Below are 23,777 nucleotides of genomic sequence, written 5' to 3' on the forward strand. Positions count from 1 at the left end.
CAATAATGATTACCTGAGATATATTAGCAAATCCAAACAAGGCACAAAATTCATATTAAAGTATCATGAAAAAATTAATGGCTCAAAAACATAAAGTTGAGTGAAGATTACTCTGCCTCAAAATATCGTTTAAATGTGTCAGTAACATGTAGAAATAATTTATTAAATGGAAAAAACCACTGTTCCAGAAAGGGAAAAAAGATGTCCATATATGTATGCTCGGTAAAAATTATCGCTGGAAATTTACATTTCAGTTACATCTCTATGATGGTGGTTAGGTAACTCGGTTTACATCTCTGATGAGGAAGGTTAGGTAAGCATTAAAATGGACAGAGATGTCGTCAACCGTCCAAGCTCCACGTAGAATGTGCAGCTTACCAGCAAAATTTCTTCTTCTGGACATAGAAAAACAAGGCATGTCAGCATGAAACATCATTACACGTGATCAAAAGATCGAGAGAAAATTGAATCCTTACTTGGTGCTTAGCGAATTGTTGATTATCTATGTAAGCTAGCAGCTCCTCTTGCTTCATTAAAGCCTCATGCAGAGCCTGCAGTGGTGGCGGGTACAGGTAAATGCTTACGAATGATAAGAACAGCAAGAAAGGCTATGGCTTAAGAGGGCACCTGGATAATTCTTAATTCTAGAGGGTTTTCTTTAAATGGTTAAAGATTAACATCAATTATAGCCCTAATCATCACATTCGCAAATTGTTTTCCTAGAACCACCGCCCTACAGTTCTAATCACTCATCATGTCGGTTAATTCATTCATATTCTTTTAACCCTGACCAAAACTAGCCACGGTGTCATGTAATGTGTAATATGTGGCAGACAGAAGATACCTTCTTGGTTGCAATCAACTCAGCTTCTAGGGCATCCACACGGTAGACAGCAGCATTCAGCAGTTCCTCTTTCTCATGTGGCATCTCAGATGGCTTTGTCTGAAGAGTAATCACCTTATCTTCAAGCTCCCCCAGCCTCTTCAGCACAGAAGATAGGATTTCTGTATCCCTGGGAGATGATGTTGGTGATGCAGGTCTAAAGTCATTTTCTGGAGCGGTTTGCTCATCTTGCATTAACGCATGGGGAAGTTTCTTTTTGATATGGCATGAAATTGAACGGAAACAAAAGAAAAGGGCCATATAGAATGTCATAAGAGCTGCCAAAACTCGAGCATTAAATGCTACAGGTACTTTGGGTGAATCAGGCGTTGGCCCTGGATCAAAAATTTCACACAAGTATTAACATTATGGAAGAAAAACTATTTATACAGATAAAACATGGGAAACCTAAAAAAGAAACCACCTACTTCAGCAAACAAAAACATCAGCAATGTATATATTACTCCCTCCGTCCCACAATAATCGTCACTCTTTTCCATTCCGATACGTCCCACAATAATTGTCACACTTCATTTGTACCATAAATGGTAAGTAGGTCCCACATTCAACTAACTCACTTCACTCACATTTTATTATAAAACCAATATAAAAATATTGGGTCTCACATTCCACTAACTTTTCCAACCAACTTTTCTTTACATTTCTTAAAAATCGTGCCCACAATAAGAGTGACAATTATTGTGGGACGGATGGAGTATAACTCTAGATGGTGGATGTGGGTGACATCATATCGCCTACCTTTTCTTCTGCATATTACCAGTGTTCATCCAATATAAAAGAGCAGAAACAAGGGAAAACAAGCAACTGCACACAAGCTAACTCACATTTGTGCTGGTTAGAGGGAGTGCAACACAAGATATGATGGAGCAACTCACAATCAGATGACAAGACAAAAGAAAAGAGTGGCGACATAAAGTAATTTAGAGAGAGCACCAAAGAAATGGTCAATAACCTTCAGAAACATTGAAGTTCTCAGTGTTTGTCGGCTTCTTCCAGCCAGAGTCAACAACAGCCTTGTCAACCATGGGTACGTATTCATCGTATCCAGAAAAATTACCAAAATGACTAGTTGTTCCCACAGCCTTAGCCTGCGATATGAGTCAAAAGCACCTGAGCACCCATGAGAAAAATGAAATAGAAAAGAACTCAAGTGTCATGATAATAGTACTCCCCCAATCCATTTTCAAAGCCCAATTTGATCTGTTGGCTAGAGTGAAAAATTAGGATATATTGGCTAGAGAGAGAATTTAGGACATATTGGCTAGAGTATAAAAATTACATTATGAATGTAGCCTTTTCTTTTGAACAAGTTACATAATGTTAAGAAATATAAATAAGCAAGTTTGTTTTGTGATTCATCTGAGATCTTCAATGTCAAGATGTTTAAGAAGATCATGCCAGCAAACACTTTGTATCCTTACAAAATGGAATAATTAAAAAAGAGAAAAGAAAGAAACGCAAAAAAAACAGATTCCATTTTTCCGCATGTGGGGATAAGCACAGATTAAACTATCTATCAGTAAAAAGCTTTAAGTGAACCTTACCTCCTCACGAACTGGAGTCAACCGAAGTTGCGAAAAACTTCTATTGGTTTTTGGTGAAGCAATATCTTCAGCTTCAGAACCAGACTCTGCTGAAGTATCACTACCTTTCAACTGTTGCATAACCAAGACTTGTAAAAACTATTCGCACTAAAGGATTGTTTAACAGCATAAAACTAAAATATGCAAAAGACCCTGGTAGTCATACCATGGGGTAATGAGGCTTGGCGTATACTACCTTCCCATCACTGTTGATAATTTTGACAATCTGCTTGGCACGCCGTGCTTCACCATTAAGCACCATCTGCACCAGTAAGCAAGACAGTTAACTACCTCCGTACTACAAGAAATTTGAGAGGGAATACATGTACAGTTACATCACATATGGGTATTCTAAACCCCATGTAAAATATGACCTTCAGTATCTCTGGATTCTTCCAGGGTCCTTTATCAGAAGACAGGCAGCCACCGTCATCAGCGCATGTACATGTTCCTCCTAAAAACTCTGGCAGTTCACTGCTTGTTCACATAAATATGATCAGATCACAAAATACCTTAATGCTAGTCACAAGAAGATGACATATTTTCATAACCACCTATTTACCTGGCATCAATTATCTCAAGTAACTTGTTGTGGTATTTATATCCAAGAACCTGAATTGATTAAAGAAAATGAGACATCAGTATGTCTCAGCCGATAACTCAACCACATATCATAAATAGATATATGGTAAAAGCAAGCATACATGAATCTTGGTAGTTGTCTTGGGATCTATAAAGTTCTTTACAGTATTCCACAATAGCCTAAAGCCTGGACCAGCATTGATTATAAACATTTGATGAAGAGTCTGCAATAAGGAAGCATTAATAGAAGCATCAAACCAGTCAACAACAAAGTCCACCTCAAAAAAAAACAGAGTTTTTAGTATTTACTTCAGGATAATTATCACCATCAATCTTCTGGAGCCGCATAATGAGATCCCGTGCACTCTTTGTGAAGTTTTTCAAGCCCTGGAAAATGATCGGACAGGCAAAACAATAATCAAATACTATGGGTTTCATACAGAGCCTATTCCTTATTCAAGACCATAAGACAGAGTATAAAGCAAAGGAGTGTATAACATACCACACCATGAACATCCAAGATTGTTGTACTAGAATCAATGTGACGTTTAGCAGCAATTGTACAAGATGGAAATTTAACTGCAAAGCATTTCTCAAATTCTCTGACATGGTATCTTATGTAGCGATCCATGGTAGTAACTTGCATAAGTTTGTTTGGTTCGACTTTCCCTAGTCTCTCGATGTATACCGGCCTCCCCTCTTTGTCAACTCCATGATAGCCATGGGGGTAATATTTCATAACCTCATTGTACTCTTGGAACTCAAAATCCTGATGGATAAAATAAATGGAGTTCACTTTCAAAAGTTGGAATAGAGAATAAGAATAAGAAAACAATCAATTTTGCATGCAAGTCACTAGTAGAATTTTGGTTTACCTCGATAATTGTGTCAGTACCAAATTCTTTCCTCCACTGGACCATATCAGCCCACATGAGCTTTGATTTTTCGATGTCAAATTTTCTTGCTTTCAAAAACCTGCAAGAAAATTCCTCAACATTCTTAGAAATCGAAGCGTTTTCAGTTGAATAAAAAAACAAAAGCAGCAGGGAATGGGCAAGCCAAAATAAAACTTCAGAAGAAAATTCTCTTCAGGGTGTAGGCAAGTTATGAAGCACCAAAGCGAAGCTTAGCTCAATGATGAAGCGAAAGTATCTGTAAAACACTGGCAGTTCTGAAAATGCTACATGAATGAATCAATGGAGTCTAATAGTACAATATTAGCTATCGTCCTAAATTCCCGATCCTACAATATTAGATATACTGTGTTTGGCTCCCAACTTGATTGATGTAGTGTTTCTTTTACTAAATATCCTAGTGGAAACCTATTCGTCACTCTATGACCACGATTTCACCCCCATTTTCTCACTCCTCCAACATATCAATCGATATACCTATCCATAAACAAAAGATTTTTTTTTATATAAAGAATATAACCTCAGCATCATATGGTAATCATCAAACTTTTCTGGTAGAAGCTCTTCCAATATTAGGGCTTGCCGAAATGACTCGACAGCTTGCAGGTGCTCGGCATCCCGGATATCTTCAATTGAAACAGAACTGACTCGACCGTCACTCTTTCTTCTACCACTCTTCTTCTTGAGAGTATGCTTGAACTTTGAAGATGCATTAAGTGCTTTCTTCTTCAAAGAACCAATTTTAGTCCTCCTTTCATCTTCGGAAATATCAAAATCAGACTTTCTTTCTCTTCTCTCCTCACCACCGGAAAAACCCTCAAAGCCTGTTTCACGTAGATACATTAAGTAACACCTTGCAAATTAAATACAAGCATGACATCTAGCATTCAGGTTCCATGAAGCATTCTCTACATTTCTACCCCTAAACACTTCAAGCCAACAATCTTGACATACCCAGTGGTCTTAAAATTGACTGATGGAATAACCAGCCACATAACTTTTAGCAATAACTTTCAACGGAAAATGCAATTGGGTTGACAAAAGTAATTGTTAACAAGATTAAAAATGCAAGGCGGCTGTCAAACTTTTGAAGATCTGGACAATTAGTACTCCATTGTACTTGTGAAAATTATTTCACCAATAAGAAACTAAATCCTCTGAGAATATACAGCCTACGAAAATTTAATACTCCGTACCCCAAATTGCCCTAGCTCAGACACAGTGGTAAATCAAATCGATACCAAGGATTAATTACAAGCAAAAAATCAAATTGACAAGCCCAAACATCTGGAAAACTAATTAGGTTCACATTAATCTGCAAACTCGCATCTAATTAAGAGCGAATGCAGATCGATAACAACAAAGAAATCGCACAAAATTTCACTCACATGGCCTGGCAAATCTATCCAAGGGTCCCGACATCGCCACTCTCGATCAACAGCAAATTTCTGATGACCGAATAATCTTGTCGATCGATCAACCAAACATAAACGCACTGACAATCCCACCTCCAATCAGCTAAAAACGCGCAATACAGATCAAGAAACCTAAAAAACCTAAAATTCTTCCCAGATCGAAAGCCCAACAGTTAGTTCAGAACGAAACAGGGTCTCGGTAAAGTACTGGGACGATTCACGAGGATGATCTCGCGGCAATAAATGCAGTAAAACCCCGTAACGGCAAATAGTTAATGCAGGCACAGAGCGAGAGAGAGGGGGGGTTTCAGAGATAGGAGAGGAGATGAGAAAATGAATATAATAATATATTTATATAAAAATAAAGCGAAAATAAGGGTATTTTTTATTATCGCCGGATAAATTTAAGGCGACGGCGATTTTTTGAGGGGGGCGAGGAATTAGGGGTGGAAAAGGATAAATTGAGGAGTGGGGCCCAGTACACGTGTCTGGGGGAGGAGGGATGAAGAATGTTCGCCTACCGAAAAAGGGTTTCCGAGGAGACGAAGGAATATATTTATTACTGCTGTTAATAAATCTATTTCAGTTAGATTTTGCCTCTTTTCGGTTAAAAAAAAGTACTCTGTTTTTTACTTTTTACTAACTGCAAAATGTATTAATTGTATTTAATCATGAGATGTTCTTATTGACTAGGTAAATAAATTTATTTATACTAGAAAGAATTCCGTCGTATCAAATTCTCTATAGCCCCAAACCACAGCTCTAATAATTAAATATAATTATATAAATTTATTTTTTAAGAAAATGTAGATATTTATATAAAATAATTTTTTTAGAAAATGTACATATTAAATTGTGATTGTTTGACGTTGATTTATAAATAAAAAATCGATTAAATTAAATAGTAGCAAAATATATGTTTCAATGATTTGCGGTTTGGCGTGAGCCTCATAATGCAATGGTGTCTAAAGCCTACCTCATACCAGATTCACACATCCAAATAGATATGAGTCACGGTCCCATACCCCTCGCCCTCCCTCATAATGCGTGGGACCACAAATCACTGCACCTCCACACCTCCTTAGAGCATCCACAACCGTGCTCTTGCCAGCGGCACGGTTGTGGGCCCGGGCGGTACTATTCATGCCTGCTCTCTGGCAAGAGCACAACACCCACAACTGTGCTCTTCCCCAAGGACGAGCACAATTAATATAAAATTCAATTACACAAAAACATTTTCATAATACTAAAATTCATTAAAAAACCACAATAAAAATAACAAATTACAAATAAAATAAAAAGACATAATTAAAATCCTAAAAATTAAAAATTACATAATTAAAATACTAAAAATTAAAAATTACATAATTAAACTCCTAAAAATTAAAAATTACATAATTATTGGCTAATATAACCCGAGGAAGACTACGCATCCGGCGGCACCAACCCCAATTGTTTTTGGAGACCCAATATCATGGACTCGTGCGTTTGAAGTTGCGTGGGGGTCATAGTTGACCTATCGGCCATATTGAGTTGGGCCAAAAGGGCCCACAACGAGTTGTTCGGGGGTGGAGGTGGAACATAGGGTGCGGGTTCGGGAGCAGGGGCAGATGGAGTCGCGGCGCGACGTCGTTCGGCCGCCGCCTTCTTCCTACCTTGCGGTCGGCGTCGGGAACCGCTTGGTTGGGCATCGGGGCTACCCAAGTTAGCTTCGGCGAGTTGGCTAGCCACTTCTTCGCCGGCGTCGGATAGGGATGCCGACCGTGAGCGTTTGGAGGAGCCGCTAGAGGAGGATGTTATGCCTCCCTTATACTTCGGGTGCGTCCGCGTCTCCTGCCAAACGTTAAGATATTTGAACGACTTACCGTTCATGGATTGGTAGGTGCTCAGCGAGGCGGTGATGATGTCGACCTCGCTTCGGCCGCTCCCGGCATTCCGGGACTCCTGGATGAAATAGCCGTTGAACTTGCCAATTTCTTCGTTGGCTCGGCCGATGCAGTTGCGCACCATACTCTCGTTGCGCTCGATCGTTCCCGGCGGCCGGTGTGCATTGTACCGGCTAGAGACGCGCCACCAAAAGTGATCGCCGGATTGGTTCGTTCCAACCACCGCATCTTCGGAGATTTCCAAGTACGCCTTGAACAATCTTTCCATCTCCGCCGGTGAGTACGGTGTGCGGACACCGGCGCGAGATGGATGATTCGGCATTTGGGAAGGGGCGCGAGGCCTAGGCTCCGGTGTCCACCCGTAGCGCCCATCGGAGGCACCTTGATCGTCGATTGGGTATGGCCGGTAGCCACTCGGAACGCCCGAATCTTGGGTGAGAGGAGGGGCCGAATATTCCGTTTCCGGACTATGAAACGGTTGCGAACCGAACCATTCGGGGTTCCAACCGTGAGAGCCGCTTGGGTTGTCGTCGTTACCGGACATAGTGGTGTTGTAGGGTGTGAGAGGAAGATGAAAATGGATATGAGAGATTGATGATGAGAATTGTGTAGTGAAAGTGTGAATTTTTTGGAGTGAAATTGGGGGTATTTATAGATGAAAGTGTGTATTTTTGGGGGTAAAAAAAATAAAAAAAAAATTAAAAAGTGGGGAAAAACGGTTATAAACGGATATAATTTTTTGGGGAAGTGAAATTTTTTTTTTATTTTTTATCGATTTTTTTAATAAAAATCAGATTTTTAAAAAAAAAAAAATAAAAAAATGTTTGAAACCAACGGCTATGCCGTTGGCGAATGGGAGACCGCCACGTGTGCGTCCGCTGGCACGGACGTGCTCGATACATCGAGCAGCGCCGTGCCAGCGGCGCGGTTGCAGCGGTGGCGGTCCTTCGCCTTGCCGCTGGCACGGACGGCGGTGGCGCCAACCGCTGCGGATGCTCTTAGAGTGTCCACAATAGAGTGGTACAGCCACGAATCCGTCCAAGGCACAACCACAAAAACTCTTCCACAACCACAAAATATTGTCCATCCCAATAGTGGTCACGCCACAATCACAAATCACATTATTTTATCAATTGTTAGTATATTTTAATTGGACTGGGACAAAATTAATTGGAAAACAATAAATAGAATAGAATGGAATGAAAAAATGATTTGTGAATAGATTATTTATAGATAAAGATTTTTAAAATTAAAATTTTTTAAAAAAAATCAAAAAATGAGAGGCAACGCCGCCCCCGGACCCCACCGCCCCTTCCTCGCCGCATATGCGGCTTGCGCCCGTCCTCTCGCAGCGCCCTCATCCCCAGCTATAGCACGTCGCGACTCTTCTATTGGAGACACTCTTAGTAATCCGTTCCCAAATTCAATGACCCTGTATACTAGTAGTATAATTGAATAGGTGTGGAATGATATATTTACGTGACAGATGATAATATAAATTTAATCACAAAATTTGGTTAAATTCGTGGCGGTTTGGTAGAATTTGAAAACGAATTATTAGATCAGGAAGATTTTTTTTTCAATTATCATGTTGATTATCACCGAAAGATATTGTTTTATGTACTATTGAAATAATTAAATTTTGGTGGAATTTCGTAGTTTAGGAGTATATTTCACTTTTAAATATAATGAGATTGAGTTATCAAAATTTGTAACTTAAATAACTAATATCACAATTCATATTTTACAAATAATGGTACGTTATAAAATACTCCATGGAAGATTGTCTTATAAAGGTCAGATTTTAAACTAGATCAATGTATATTTACGAACGAATACATGATAACATATTTATAATTTTGTGAATTTGACTTGTAAAACGTAGTTACGTGACACTCTCTACCTATTGCAATATAATTTTGTGAATTTGATAGTGTGACTATAATGACAAATTTATAGTAGTAGACTAGTAGTAAAGCTCATTTCTTATAACAATCAACAAAATTAGACAGAAAATGCAATAGCACAATCAGATTTTGCGTGACAAATTTATAGTAGTAAAATTCCGATTTTTTTTTATGACCGATCAATATTGGAATTTGCATTATTTTACAGCGAACTACCAACTACTCCATAAAGGAGTTGGGGTCACCTGCTATGAAGGGGGTGAACAATAGCGGTCTCTCACACTCCATTATTTTATAATTTTTTATATTTTATTTAAATAAAATATTGAGATGCGAGAGGCAGCGTCTCCTGTTGTGCACTCCGAGATCCATTCCACTCCATAAGAGGGCATGCTTAGTTAAAGAATAAAAGAAAATCTTTAGATATTTATTTAGTAATGTAGTACAATATGAAATATAGTTTTAGTGGGTCGTGGATATTTTGATTTATTTTAGTTATATATGTGTATATTACATGAAAATAAAATTGAAGGGCATAAACCTTGGAAAGATTCTGAATTGTCTGCAGTTGGTGTAAATTAGTTGTACTAATTATTCATTTCAGTTTTTATTATTACGTACTTTTTTTTGCTCAGAATTTATTGTAGAGGTAAGAAATTTTTAATTAAAATTTAGTACTACTATTTCCAATTAAGATTATTAATATTCAACGGAAATTGGTCAATAGATTAATGTAAAGGGAATGTGTAAAATAAATAAATACTAGTAGTAGTATACTAGAATAAATTGTGGCTTTGAATGATATATACGAATGTTACAAGAAGAAAATGACAAATGCAGTATCAAGAAGTATTACTTCTATTTATTCAACAAAGGTCAACTATAAAGTACAAGGTTGTCATCAAATATTAATAATGTACTATTGTCAAAATCGAAAACAATAAAAATTCAAGATCTTAATCATGAGAGACTACATGTACTATTTTATGTTATGACTTATCACACTTGTTGTTAGTTGACTGCTAGAACAACTAGTCTTTTATTATGTTACTATTATAAAGGAATGTATTTTAATGTCGTAACTCGTAACTATTTATAATTTTGCTTTTTATAGATATTGATTAAATTGACTACTAGAATGTTGAATATAGTTTCAGACAGTGTTCATAAATGTTCTCAATTTACCCGTGACAATTTATTAGATAAAAATCAAACGTCTTACCAATTAAATTGCGCTTTATCTTCCCATTATTTATTTTGGCGGTCGAATTATACAATCAACATCGTACAAGTTTACAATTTATTTGGTAATTTACTAAAACAGGTGGTTGAGTGGCGTGTGGTTATGACAATGGAATTAGAGGGCCACCTACTCAGTTAGCAAATAGTTGAACTAACCACTTTAATTAAAATTGCAAGCCATCTAAATTGTTTAATGAGTGTGACCTATAGTTTCCTAACATATTAAGTGCGGCGATACAAATTTTATGTTCATATAATTCCATTTTAATCTACAATTAAATAATGGTTTTGACTTTGTGTTATACACTCTTTATATAATAGTAGTACGGAGCATTAGTTAAAAGAACATATTATGAAATAGTATGATCGAGCTTTGGGCCTTTTAAAGCTTGGGATGTTTTTTCCTCTGGGTTTGTACAATAAAATAAGATTGCAAATAACGAAGAAAGAGTCCAACCAGATTTTTTAATGGGTAAATAGTCATGTCAATGGATGGTTTTGGGTTACAAACCTATCCCATATCGGATGAGTGAGGGAAGTTGGAAGCTCAGATGAGTGAGGGAACTTGGAAGGTGTATATAATTCTTGTCTAACCCCAATTAGTTTGAGGTCTTTTGGGAGTGACCCAAAATAAATTCGTGCAGGCTTGACCCAAAGCGAACAATATCAAACTAATGTTTTTTCAAAGTTGGACTTTCCGATAAGCCGATACGAGAGGTGTAAGCACCGCGAGGTGTGAAGGCAGTCGACGATCCTAACAAGTGGTATCAGAGCCCAAGTGGCTATGGGTTGTGCCTGGATGAGCCCCGGTTAGGGTCGGGCCATGAAGGACTCGGGTTAGAGTCAGGCCAAGGATGACCCAGAGGCCAGGGTTGGAACGACCCATGTTTGTGTCGACTGCGTTCCCGATGTGGTATCGGTTTGGGGGGAGGTTTGTTGGGTTACAAACCTACCCTACATCGGATCGACCGCGTTCCCGATGTGGTATCGGTTTGAGGGGAGGTTTGTTGGGTTACAAACCTATCCCACATCGGATGAGTGAGGGAAGTTGGAAAATGGTCTCGGTTTGAGGAGAGGTTTGTTGGGTTACAAACCTATCCCACGTCGGATGAGTGAGGGAAGTTGGAAGGTGTATATAATTCTAAAATGGAGTAACTTTATTCTAAAATAAAAGAAAGCATACATAACAAAATTTTACTTGTCTTGCAATTCAGAATATGTACCTTGCTTCAATATTTGTTGTCATTATAGGCTTATAGTCCCAAACTCGGAACTTTAATTTCGATGTAAAGTCGAAAAAAGGTAGTTGACACAACAAAGTGAATTAAGGAGTATCAGAAAAACTTATATGTATATACATGAATAAAATATGAACAATAAAATAATTCCCCAGCTTGTTATAATAAATCACAATACAAATAGTAGTATATTAGACTTTTGGTGACTATAAAATTAAAATCAACTCGAGTCATATTCATCACATTTACAATTCATCGAACGTAATTAGTAGTAGTAAGTTTTTTAAGAGTTACTAAGAAGCTTATTATATTGACAATGGCGTAGTACGGAGATTAGTAAATATGAACAATATGTTAATCAATAACTAAATTGGATTATCGATCTTAGGGATTGCAATATCAATCGACTATAATTGCACAGGACATCTCTTACTACATCTCCTACTACATCTCCTTACTACACACAAACATAATCAGTGACGGTGTATGTAGTGACGGTGGAATACTATAATTTATTATAGGTGATACTAATTAGTAAGTAATAATCAAATTTAATTAATTATAGTATTTATATCAAATAATACATCTGTAAGCTGTGGTGATGCCTGATAATCGCGAGATTTGACCATATTCACAAAATCTGCATTATAATCGTTGTGGAATACATTTGATGCTATATTTTCAAATTTGTATTACTCAAAAAACTTTAAATTATGTATAAATCTATTGACTTAAAAATATTTTTGCGCAGATTATATACGCTTAAGTATAAGTTATAACTGATCAAATTTGATCATAGTATAATTTATTAAAGATAAATGGCTATCATTATGATAAAAAAATAATTTATACACAACATCTGTTTATGTGAGACTCAGTGAGAGGGGCCAGTTGATAATTATTTTATTTATTTATTTATGAAGATCAACTCTATATTTAAAGTGGATTCATTGATTGAAATATTAAAAACTTGGCTGTTCAGTTCGCTCATAAGTTATTACTACTTCATTCATAAATATCCTCAGTAATGTTTCATTATAAATATACAAATAAATAGTAGTACTACCATAAAATTACGTTTCAGGAAAAAAAAAGAGTACTTATCAGATTTGAATTCCTATTGTTTTATTTGAAATTTCAAAATTGTTTTTGATCATATCCATAAAAGGAATAGTTGAAACAATTCATGTATGAATTAATTACTAATGACTTTTTAGAATTAATTACCAATGATTTTTTAGAATTAATTAAACAATGATTTTAGTATATGTTTCATGTTATTAAAATTTTAAATGTATTTTTCGTTTGGGAAACGTAAGAGTATCCACAATAGGAAGGACTTCCCCACAGACTAGCACTAGGACTTCCCAAAAACACATTCTGCCACGTCACTAGGACTTCTCACCCCACTGCCACATTGCTAGGACATCACACTACACAATAGTGGATAAGCACTAGGACATCCCGGCTGACAAACACAATAATAAAAATTCACAAATACGCAATTACAGAATTAAAATTTCGACACGAATACGGACGGAGAAAGTGCAATAATAATTTTATTAAATAAAAAATTAAAATAATACAATGCAAAAAAAACAATTTAAACAAAGTTAGTATGCCTCGAATCTTTATAGTTTGCCGCTAGCCGAACCGGGGTCTCGCTGAGTGCCCCCGGCCCGACGGTATAATACGATTATGTTTTAGGCCTTCATTTTCGACGAAGGCGGTGCATTATATGAAGTGCAAATGAAATGAAGTACAACGAGCCGGATATATAGAGTTGAAATTAAAAAAAATAAAAATAAAAAATGCTCTTATCCGTCGGCTCGTTCGTCGAGGACCCACAATAGCGGACATACGAGACGACGGACGACCGAAAAACCTGACATATGAGAGGTCGTCCATCTGGCTCGTCCGCGAGCCGCTCGCCGGTCGCAATAGTGGACGAGTGTGATGGACAAGCGGCTTGCCAGTCGCTCATCCGCCGACTCGACCACTATTGTGGATGCTCTTAAATAAATACTGTATTATATAAATAAAATAAAATGTCGTAAGCAGTTTAGTGTAAAATTCCGTTTGGGAAACGTAAAATAAATACTGTATTAGTGTTTATTAGGTAAGTAACGGCGTTAGACAAACCGTCATCTCTCCCTCTCCCCTTTCTGAATTATGGAATACCTAAAATGAAGACTCTCTCTCTGAGCAAATGCATAGATATGGACTTTTTATATATATAAATATATAATTTCACTTTGTTAATCCATTCGTATTTTATACTCCTGCAATTTGCTAGGGTTCGGGGCTGGTGAAACGTCTCTGCTTTATCAAGTAAGTTTCATTTTCTTTTTTGAATCCGTTTATATGCAGAGTCTCGATTCGTGATATCTTTCATGCGAAGTATATGGATTTGTTGAGAATATTTACTGCTGTTTTCGCGGAATCATGTCTCCTGGAGGTTGGAAATCGGAGTTTTTGAATTGGAAAAAGGTGCATATAATGCCAAAAAATAATTTGTATAGCTCTCAGTTGTTAAGCAATGAATTCCGGATCTGAGTAAATCTATTTATAGGCGTTTTACTTATATTGTCCGCAAAAATCGGTGCATGAAATGTGTTAGTTTTTTTTAAATTTTTTTTTGCGTTTGCTATGCACATGAACACCGCTGGTGTAAGTGTTCATTCTCTTCACACGACTGAAAATTTGTTTGTATTGTTATTGTTATGTGGTTTAGGTCTCTGGTGGATTTCAATCGGTGAGGTCTATGTTAGATCTTCAAGCGTTCATCTGCATTAATCTTTTGGTTGTTAATCTGTGATTGTTTTTAGTGTGTGATCATGGATCTGTTGATGCTTTGATGTAGGTTGTTTAAGATGAGTATAACAACTGAAATTGAATATAACATTGTGCGGTGTCTGGTTTAGCCCATAGTGGTATAATTTTGGTCATTTTGTTGTTTGGTTTTGAGCATGATGTTACAATTTTGTCAGTAGTAGGCCTTAATTTACATGAACCGGTGTTGCTTTTGTGCTTGAGTCCTAGTTATTGTTGTCAACATGATACTGTTTTATATGCAATGGTTTTTATTTCCACACATCCAGCTTTATGTATTGTCGACTACTTTATTTGATAGAATAAGCATATGGAATTGGTATATGTTTGTTCATTTACATATAGTCTATAGATCAGGGTGGAATGAGGTGAAGCTTTGCTCTGATTTTTGTGATATCTGGTTAGGGTTTGGAGATAATGTTGTGATGTGCCATTTTTGTTGAAACACACACTGAGTTACTGACAAAGCGCCATATTATTATATGTAGCAGTTGGATTTTAGTTAATTTGTTTGTTATTATTGCAGGTAATGTTTGCCAATATTCCCCAAGTTTATGTTCTGAGATGATTGGTACAGAAGGCTATTATTCACATGTGCTGTCCAACTTTTAGCTTGTACGTGTGACTAATGGGTGCTGCTTGCTGTATTGCTGCAAAGGACAGAACTATAGTGCACGGACCAAGTAGTGGAACACTGCAGAGGCATGTTCGGTATTCACCATCATGGAGCTTTAGATGGGATAATCGTGGTCGGGTAGCTGGAGAAGAAACACATGCAAATTGGTTGCATGATGGAGATGTAAGAAATCGTCAAATAGAAGTAAAATATAGTAATTCTGCTTTGGACGAAGGTAGTCCAGTAGTTAGTCGTCACTCACGTTGGCAGAAGTCTCATGTTTCTGATGGAAATGCGGGTAATTCAAATTTCCAAATTTCAGGTAAATTGCTGCTGGCACTTCCAGCAAATTATATTTTTGACATCTAATTTCAAATTTAGGTGCAGTAATTGTATTTGATCCCTTTTAATTATCTTGTATTGCAATTAAAAGAAAAGGGAGAGATCATATAATTGGAGGATATTTTCATGGTACTATAATGGATGGTGAAAGCATATGGAACAAAAATGTGAATCACATTAGATTCATCCTTTGAGCTTGACCAGTAATACATTAGAAACTAGTTAAGTTGATGTCGAAGCACTTGGAGGTAGTGGAAATGTTTTTAGAAACATGCTTCTATTTATTTATATGCTGATGTTGGTAGCATGTGCATGTTTAGAACTAGGTGCTCTCTTGTAGATTACTGGAATTATTTTCATTTACATGGCTAGATGAGCCATAGGCTCCTAGCATGAGATTTTCTTCCTGTGACTGGACAGGACTATTTGGTGCATTGTTAAATTTGTGATCTGAAATTTGGAGGTCTGTGGAAAGGTGTTTTGCCATTACTCAGGCACCACCAAAGAGTCCATAACAATAGACCCGTGAGACCAGAAACTTTCTGCTTTTCTCCAACTGTTATTACTCGAGACTTCCAAACACACTAGTTGATTTGGGATTGAAGAGTTTATTATTTACCTCCATTTTAAATAAATTACACACTGTTCATTGGACTCACGAAAAATCTATCAACTGTTTTCTTGATCCGTTATTACTGTACCTGAGGCATCTTCAAATTGTTTTTCTTACAGATGAAGCTATCTCCAGGAATCTAGTGGAGGTATGTGGATAGTCTTACTTGCAAATATGTGGTTGGAATACCTCATCTGAAGTTTAATATTTCCTGTATATTGCTCAGGTCAAGGACTCTGCAGAATCTCGATCAGTTTCACACCCATCACCAGTCAAGCTGTCTCCCTTATCCACATCTGCAACGTCCCCCGTGATTTCACAAATTCAGTTTCTTCGTCCGGACTCAACTCCTTCAAGATGCCATCGCTATTCTCGTGGACCCCAGTTTTTGCACCAAGCGCCTGCTAGCAAGATCCCAGAAGATAAATCACCACCATTCTCAATTTCTGAAGAAACCTCTTCACGTCCACCTCCTGATTGGGGCAGCGAATCAGCTAGGGTCTCCAATGGCAGGTCTTCGGACAGTTGGTCCATCCCTGTTGTCTCTGAGCTCATGGCTACCCGAAGAGAGAGGTGGTCATTCGATAGCGAAAACTCACACTTCAGTGTAGATAAAACTGCTACAAGTTCAGGGTCACCTCATACCGACCTCCAAACTTGCGGTGTTTGTGCGAAGCTTTTGACCATGAGATCCTCGTGGGAGTGGGCTAGCCAAAAGATCGTATCAAGTAACGAACTAGCCGTGGTTTCTATTCTAACATGTGGCCACGTCTACCATGCTGAATGCTTGGAGCATATGACTCCTGAAATCAACAAGTATGACCCAGCCTGCCTGGTCTGTACTTATGGGGAAAAACAGGCTGTGAAGATGTCCGAGAAGGCTTTGAAAGCTGAACTGGATTTAAAACATAGAAAGAGACGTAGTAAAAAGCATGCTGATGGTAGTGATTGGAGAGCTGAGGCAAAAGGTTCCAAATTGGGCTCGAGTATAATCAACAAGAGCTCACCTTTCTTGAAACGACACTTGTCGTTTGGCTCGAAATCCGGTAAGTTGCTGCAAGAGAATCATCAGCTTGCTAGAAGAAAGCCATTTTTCTGGGCAAGATCCAGCAAGGAGTGAGCTCTAATGGGATTATTGTTTTGAACTTGTTATTTCACGACCACACAAATTGCGTTAGTGCTCAATATTAAATCTCTTCTCACAGATTTGTTTTTGTTCATGTCATAAGAGTGCAGATTGCAGATATTGTGGCCATTTTCCTTCACCTTGAAAAATGCAGACATAGGATAGATTGCCGTAGTAACATACCGTAAATAAATGATTGCAGAAAGAAAAATGGTGGAAATTTATGAAAGTGTGTTTAGTTGTAGTTTGATGACATGGAAGAAGCTATGAACTATTTCTAATGTTAGGAGCTATACATTCTTGATTAACCATCTCTGCAAACATGGTGACATGGAAGACGCTATGAACTACTTGGGCTCATACGGCTGGTCTGATCAATGAGGCCAAGAAAAATAATTTGTAGTGTGGTTGTTGTATGACTTCTTCATTGTTTTATCCAGAGTTTGCATTTCTGTATCGTGTGCAATGTAGATTTTCGGCTGTTGCTTTCATTCACAAGCTATTAAGTATTAAGAACTCAATGATGAAACATTAGGCCATCTGCATCGTGTCTCGATGCGGTCTCTGTCTCGTCTCGAAGAGACGAGACCACATCGAGACAACGATGCAATCCTCCATCTCGTCCCGGTCTCGTCCCTTGTCCCGTCCCGGAGGGAGAGCTGGCGCGCCAGCTCGCCACGTGGCGAGCGCTAGGCGTGACGCCCACTCGCGGGCCGAGACGAGACCACATCGAGACAGCGATGCAATCCTCCATCTCGTCCCGGTCTCGTCCCTTGTCCCGTCCCGGAGGGAGAGCTGGCGCGCCAGCTCGCCACGTGGCGAGCGCTAGGCGTGACGCCCACTCGCCGGCCCGCGAGTGGGCGTCGTCACGCAATAAATATATATTTTTTTAAATAAATTTGATTTTCAGAATTTTTTTTTAAAAAATGGTAATATTACTGTTGAACGGTAAATTTTTTTTTATTCTATAAATACTCTATCATTCTCATTCTACACACAAACACACATCTATTCTTCTCAAATCATCTCTCTTTCCTTTTCAATTTCTGTCAAAATCTCCGGCGACGGAAACTCTGGCGGCTCTGGCGGCTATGACTTGAACACGTTTGGCGACTGGGGGGCATGTACAATGTCTTGGGTGCTTCCGGTTTCGGTTCGTCGACGCCGGTGGCATACCAAACACCATATTTTGATGTGGATGCATACTCTCGTCCCTCCGCCCCGAGGTATGGGCAATCGTATAGATTATCCCAAATTAGGGAGAATTTTCCGGATGAACCCACTCCGGAAGGAGCACGAGGCAGTGGAAGCTCCGGGGGTTGCGCATTCGACGTCGAGGAGGAAGAGGAGGAGGATGTAGGCCGTCATCCATACAGCCGCAAGGATACGATGACTCTGTTCAACGCTTGGGTCAGCGTCTCGTACGATCCCATCGTCGGGAATCAACAAACCCGCAAGTGTTTTTGGGAAAAGGTCACCGACGCCTACAACGAGAATAAGCCAAAGGGGGCCCGCCGCCGCACCTTGAAGATGCTCCGCAATCATTTTGACCGAGTCGACAAAGATGTCAAATTTTTTTGCGGGATCTACAAGAATGAAGCGGCGAATTACCAAAGCGGAGCCAGTGGAGCCGACATTCTGAGAGCGGCTTTGCGAGTCTTTAAAGACGACAACAATAAAGAATTCAAACATGTCGATGTTTGGGAGTCGGTTAAAGACGTTGAAAGGTGGGCTGGCAGTGTCCAGTCCAGCAAGGGCTCGAGCTCGAAACGCACGAAGCACACGGCGAGTAGCCAATACTCGTCTTGTGAGTGCGGGTCAGGCAACGCCTCATAAGAGGTTGATGGCACGACCACCGATGCAGGAGGCTCCTCCCGTTCACGCCGTCGGCCGCAAGGGACCAAGGCGGCGAAGGTGGCTAGAGGGAGGAGGGGCCAAGGCGAATCAAGCCAGGCAGGCTCGGGCTCGGACTCGAACACCCTAATGTCCATGTACTTGGTTGCCACGATGGCTGACACTTCCCGCATGACGCCTCCCCAATATCAAGCCCATCTTGCCGGAATTGAGTATATGGCAAGACAAATTTGTATTCCGCCTCCAAGTAGCTTGAGTGCACCGCCACCGCCTTCAGGAGATGATTCGCCGACGGAGTAGTTTTTATAATTTATATTATGTATTTTAATTTTTTAGGATTTTAATTATGTATTCTTTTATTTTTTTAGGATTTTAAATTATAATTTTATTTTATTTAACGAAGTGTGTTTTTATTAATTGAATTTGTTGGAAATAAAAATAAAAAATGAAATTGAATGAATAGTTAAAGGATGAGAAGGTTAAGAGATGGAATGATGCATGTGTTGTCTCTTAGTTAAGAGATGAGGTGAAAAGTACAGTGAGGCCCATGAATAGTGGAGAGATGAGACGGTTAAGAGACAGGGATGCGGATGACTTAACATCACATTAATGTGGAATATCTTAATTTCAGTACATTATCTTGAGACTAAATGGGGGTCATGCTCAGCAAGCATACAAGTTCAGCAATTTGAAGCAAGACAAAGACACACTTTGCTATGTGTTCAATATTTGCAGACCGCAGATTCCAACCTACAACGGATGAGCTTCATTACCATTCAACCTTTTTACATGCATACAAAATCTACACACATATGTGCGCGTTGTACACATGACGTACACAATCCAACATCATCATCAAATGGATTATAAGAAGGTTCGAAATATTAAATTTGATTGCTGGGAATTAAAAAACAATACAAAGATACACTGATGAATAAATCGTACTTTGAAACGTGTGGCTCATAAAAAAGATCTTCCAGAAGGAGAATAAATCGCCATTCCGACTGCTAACTGCATTGCTACCAATAGAGGACACGGCTTCTACTCCTTGCCAAAATCAGTACTGTAATGTGCGGTTGATTCTAGCTTCTTAGCTTCGTTTAGTTTTCTCACAGCCTGCGATATTCGAGGAATGATATATAAATTATTTGCGAGATTCTGGAAAACACATTAGTCCATGGAGAAGAACTCCAACAACGCAATATGTATAATGTCTCCTTCATGAATAGGGATAAAGCCCAGTAGATAAAAAGAGATCACACAGACAGATACCCTTAAAAAGTATACACATACGATAACATAACAAATTCAGAATGTAGAATTCCATATTTCCATGCCAATTAAAATTTAACTATACGTGAGGAATATCTTCTAACTGGTTTAGATTTGATGTCACATGAAATAATTTACCTTCATGAAGTCTTCATGGATGACGTAATCACGCTCTGCACGAATTGCTGACATACCAGCTTCCGTACAAATATTCCGAAGATCAGCTCCATTGAAACCCTGTAAAGGCAGGATGTCAGCAAAAGAACACTTCAGGGTAACTCAAATAAGCATTTTTAGCTTACCTCAGCAAGTTTGACTACAGCTTCATAATCAATTTCTCCATGCTTGGCTATTCCAGAAGCATGAATTTTGAGAATTTCCATTCGTGACTGCTCATTTGGCAATGGGATTTCTATTTTCCTATCTAATCTTCCAGGACGAAGAAGTGCAGGGTCCAGAACATCAGGCCTATTTGTAGCCATTATCATTTTAACCTGCATGTGATGATGCATCAATATTCATAGTGAATTGTCAATTCTACACAAAATTCATGCTTTGCCTGAATTAGAACTAGACCTTTCCTAGCTGGTCAAACCCATCAAGCTGGTTTAGTAACTCCATCAGAGTCCTTTGAATTTCACGATCGGCACTTGTTCCTTCACTAAAACGACGCCCACCAATGGCATCGATCTCATCCATAAATATGATGCAAGGCTTCACAAGGAAAAAGTGGTTTTGAAAGTTAAACCTTTGTTTAATCAATCTTATGCACAGAAATTATAGTATACAAATTGAATACATACTTGGTGATCGCGAGCATAATTAAACATTTCCCTGATCAACCTTGCACTTTCACCTATATATTTGTCAATAATTGCACTTGATACAACCTGCATGACTACAAACAGGTGAGAAGTTGACCAGGATATGAAACTGTAGCATAGAGGGTCTGGTATATTCTTGCCTTTAAGAAATTCGCATCTATGTTACTGGCAATAGCTCTGGCCAACAATGTCTTGCCAGTTCCAGGAGGCCCATAGAGAAGCACACCCTAAAATTGGCAAACAGGAAAATTGTTAAACAATAGACCAAAGAGCATCAGAATCAGAAACAATTCTGTTCTTAAGAGTCTGTACCTTGGGTGGTTTGATGCCAACCCTGATGAAGAGTTCAGGATTCATTAGAGGTAATTCTATAGATTCTCTCAATTCTCTGATTTGATCAGACAAACCACCAACGGCAGAATAACTAACATTTCCTGGATCTTCATGAAGCATATTATAGACAACTGGATCAACCTGCAACATACATCAAACCGTAAGAGCTAAGAAACTCAAATAGAACCATCAGCGATGAGTTCTAATAGATGCATAAGTATAATTTTTAGAACATATTTGTACCTCACGAGGTAGAGCTCGCATTATTGTGAGGGTTGTCATATCGAGAACCACCCTAGTGCCTGCTGTAAGTTTTTCCTTGTCCACCTTACTGCGGCAACCTACCACATATCTAGGGCCACTGCTTGCTTTGACTATCACTGAAACAGTAATAATGATGTTATTCTCCCTTCTTAATAAATGTGAATCTAATACTATTAACAATAGCAATATACTGACAAACTATTATATAAAAGCGACCTAATCCATCTAAAGAAGTCAAAGAAATCTTACAGATCTTGTTCAAGCACATCCATCACGACTCTAGTATACAATATAACATCGTGGTCATGCAATTCTAAGTTAAATTATCCACAACACCAACCACTGAAGACACTAAATTCCAAATTCTCAAATGAAAATGATTCTAAAGCACGACTACAACATTGATGAAGGTCAGAAAAATAATCTCGAATGATGAAACCCTTAAATTACAGACACATCTTTCTGAAAATCAAAAGCTAAAAGTAAAAAAGATGTCTTACAGCGTTCATTGTCCAGTGGTCTCAGCACTTCACCTATAATCTGTCCAACACTTTGAAGGGACTTCAGATCATCTTCTGTTTTAGCATACTCCTTCTTTACGGATCTCAAATTTTCCCTTACTGTTCATGTCATATAATTTCTTTTGGTCATTAAAATAGTGGACCACAAATTTGAAAACAAAGATCCATTAACAAGCAAAATATTACTCCTATATGCATAATACACGTATATACACATAAAGTATGCATGAACATACATAAAAGAATTAAGACAGATGAGTCATAATACTCTTACCATCAGAAACAGTTTGTTATGGTAGATAAGTAACTTATCATGTTTTATTTATTAATCTTCAGTACCAAACTGCCCCTAGCTTCTCTTCTCAGACTTCTTTCAGCATAAGTACTAAATACTTCACTCCGAACATGTAAATTAAATATAATAAAAGCACTGAAAGTTCCAGCACCATTAACGTAAGTAACTATTAATACAAAAGGCAATGCATCCGCTCGTGTTTATGCCCTAGAGAATGCTCCTAACCCTAATAAACCACAAAATTCCAACCAACCCTTGATCTAGGTCGACCCAATCACATTCTAATAGATAATTCCATAAACCTATAATCTTGTGCATCGAAATTGTAGGATAATTAAGCGCAGACTGCAGACACGTGAAAAATGCAACAGACAAAAATTAGGGTTTAAGAAATGGAAACCAGATCGAACGCGCCCCTCGAGCTCCTTGTGGTTGAGAAGCTTTTTCCGGTAATCTGAGATGGCCGATTTGCGGCGTGCGGCGTCGTCGTTCTCGGTTGTTGCCATTGCTTCTTTTCTGAGAGGCGAATACCGAAAATTTCCTAATCTCTGCACCTCGCCTTCCAGCTCAATAAAGAGAGAGCTTTTTTACTTCAATTTATAAGTTTTTTGGAACTTATAAATCTATTTTGACATTATTTTTTTCAGAAACTATCCTTGTACTACAAATTTCCTTAAATTAAAAGTTTATATGAGTGAATACTGTACCACCAATTCAATTTGACTAATTAATTGATTGATTAATTAAGTTAACTATAAAGACTACTAACATATGATTGTTAAAATAATTGTTAATATTAGAAATGAACCACTCACCATTTAAAAGGCCTTATAAGGGGAGTGTTATCCATACTTATATAAATTAGATGAGATCTTCACATCCACACCTATATAGATTAGATGAGATATTCACCAAGTCGATGTGGGACATAATTTTTAGAGAATTTAACACGCTCTCTCACGTGTGAGGGTTATCCACACTTATATAGATTAGATGAGATCTCTTCACATCCACACTTATATAGATTAGATGAGATCTATTCACATTCACACTTATATAGATTAGATGAGATCTTCACAAGTCGATGTGGGACATAATTTTTAGAGAATTTAACATGCCCTCTCACGTGTGAGGGTTATCCACACTTATACAGATTAGATGGGATCTTCACCAAGTCGATGCGGGACCGAATTTTTAGAGAATTTAACACGCCC

The 23,777-nt window shown here is 38.2% G+C and overlaps 3 protein-coding genes across 5 annotated transcripts; 1 reads left to right on the top strand and 2 right to left on the bottom strand.

Moving 5' to 3' along the window:
* Positions 1-78: 78 nt before the first annotated feature.
* Positions 79-5,820, bottom strand: LOC121744774 (phosphatidylinositol/phosphatidylcholine transfer protein SFH6-like). 2 transcript variants are annotated; one of them, XM_042138411.1, is made up of 14 exons: positions 5,372-5,820; positions 4,504-4,807; positions 3,945-4,044; positions 3,572-3,838; positions 3,379-3,456; positions 3,192-3,293; positions 3,050-3,099; positions 2,862-2,961; positions 2,684-2,749; positions 2,449-2,559; positions 1,857-1,992; positions 845-1,218; positions 477-551; positions 79-395 (listed from the first exon to the last, which is right to left on the bottom strand). In XM_042138411.1, the coding sequence occupies exons 1-14, from the start codon at positions 5,403-5,405 to the stop codon at positions 375-377; spliced, it is 1,818 nt and encodes a 605-aa protein (XP_041994345.1). In that variant the 5' UTR covers positions 5,406-5,820; the 3' UTR covers positions 79-374. The 2 variants fall into 2 exon arrangements, with proteins under 2 accessions (XP_041994345.1, XP_041994344.1); XM_042138410.1 differs by having other exon boundaries at positions 2,654-2,749; positions 5,372-5,819.
* Positions 5,821-13,805: 7,985 nt separating this feature from the next.
* LOC121743938 lies at positions 13,806-17,278 on the top strand. 2 transcript variants are annotated; one of them, XM_042137346.1, is made up of 4 exons: positions 13,806-14,002; positions 15,030-15,441; positions 16,194-16,222; positions 16,301-17,278. In XM_042137346.1, exons 2-4 carry the CDS (start codon positions 15,132-15,134, stop codon positions 17,192-17,194), a joined length of 1,233 nt encoding a protein of 410 aa, XP_041993280.1. In that variant the 5' UTR covers positions 13,806-14,002; positions 15,030-15,131; the 3' UTR covers positions 17,195-17,278. The 2 variants fall into 2 exon arrangements, with proteins under 2 accessions (XP_041993280.1, XP_041993281.1); XM_042137347.1 differs by lacking the exon at positions 13,806-14,002 and adding an exon at positions 14,055-14,161.
* Positions 17,279-19,797: 2,519 nt separating this feature from the next.
* Positions 19,798-23,153, bottom strand: LOC121743939 (26S proteasome regulatory subunit S10B homolog B-like). Its single transcript, XM_042137348.1, has 10 exons — positions 22,964-23,153; positions 22,248-22,367; positions 21,727-21,863; positions 21,463-21,624; positions 21,291-21,377; positions 21,130-21,216; positions 20,903-21,040; positions 20,629-20,820; positions 20,465-20,563; positions 19,798-20,170 (listed from the first exon to the last, which is right to left on the bottom strand). Exons 1-10 carry the CDS (start codon positions 23,067-23,069, stop codon positions 20,096-20,098), a joined length of 1,203 nt encoding a protein of 400 aa, XP_041993282.1. The 5' UTR covers positions 23,070-23,153; the 3' UTR covers positions 19,798-20,095.
* Between the last annotated feature and the right edge of the window lie 624 nt (positions 23,154-23,777).

This window comes from Salvia splendens, chromosome 8 (assembly GCF_004379255.2).
Source record: "Salvia splendens isolate huo1 chromosome 8, SspV2, whole genome shotgun sequence".
Classification (NCBI taxonomy): Eukaryota; Viridiplantae; Streptophyta; class Magnoliopsida; order Lamiales; family Lamiaceae; genus Salvia; species Salvia splendens.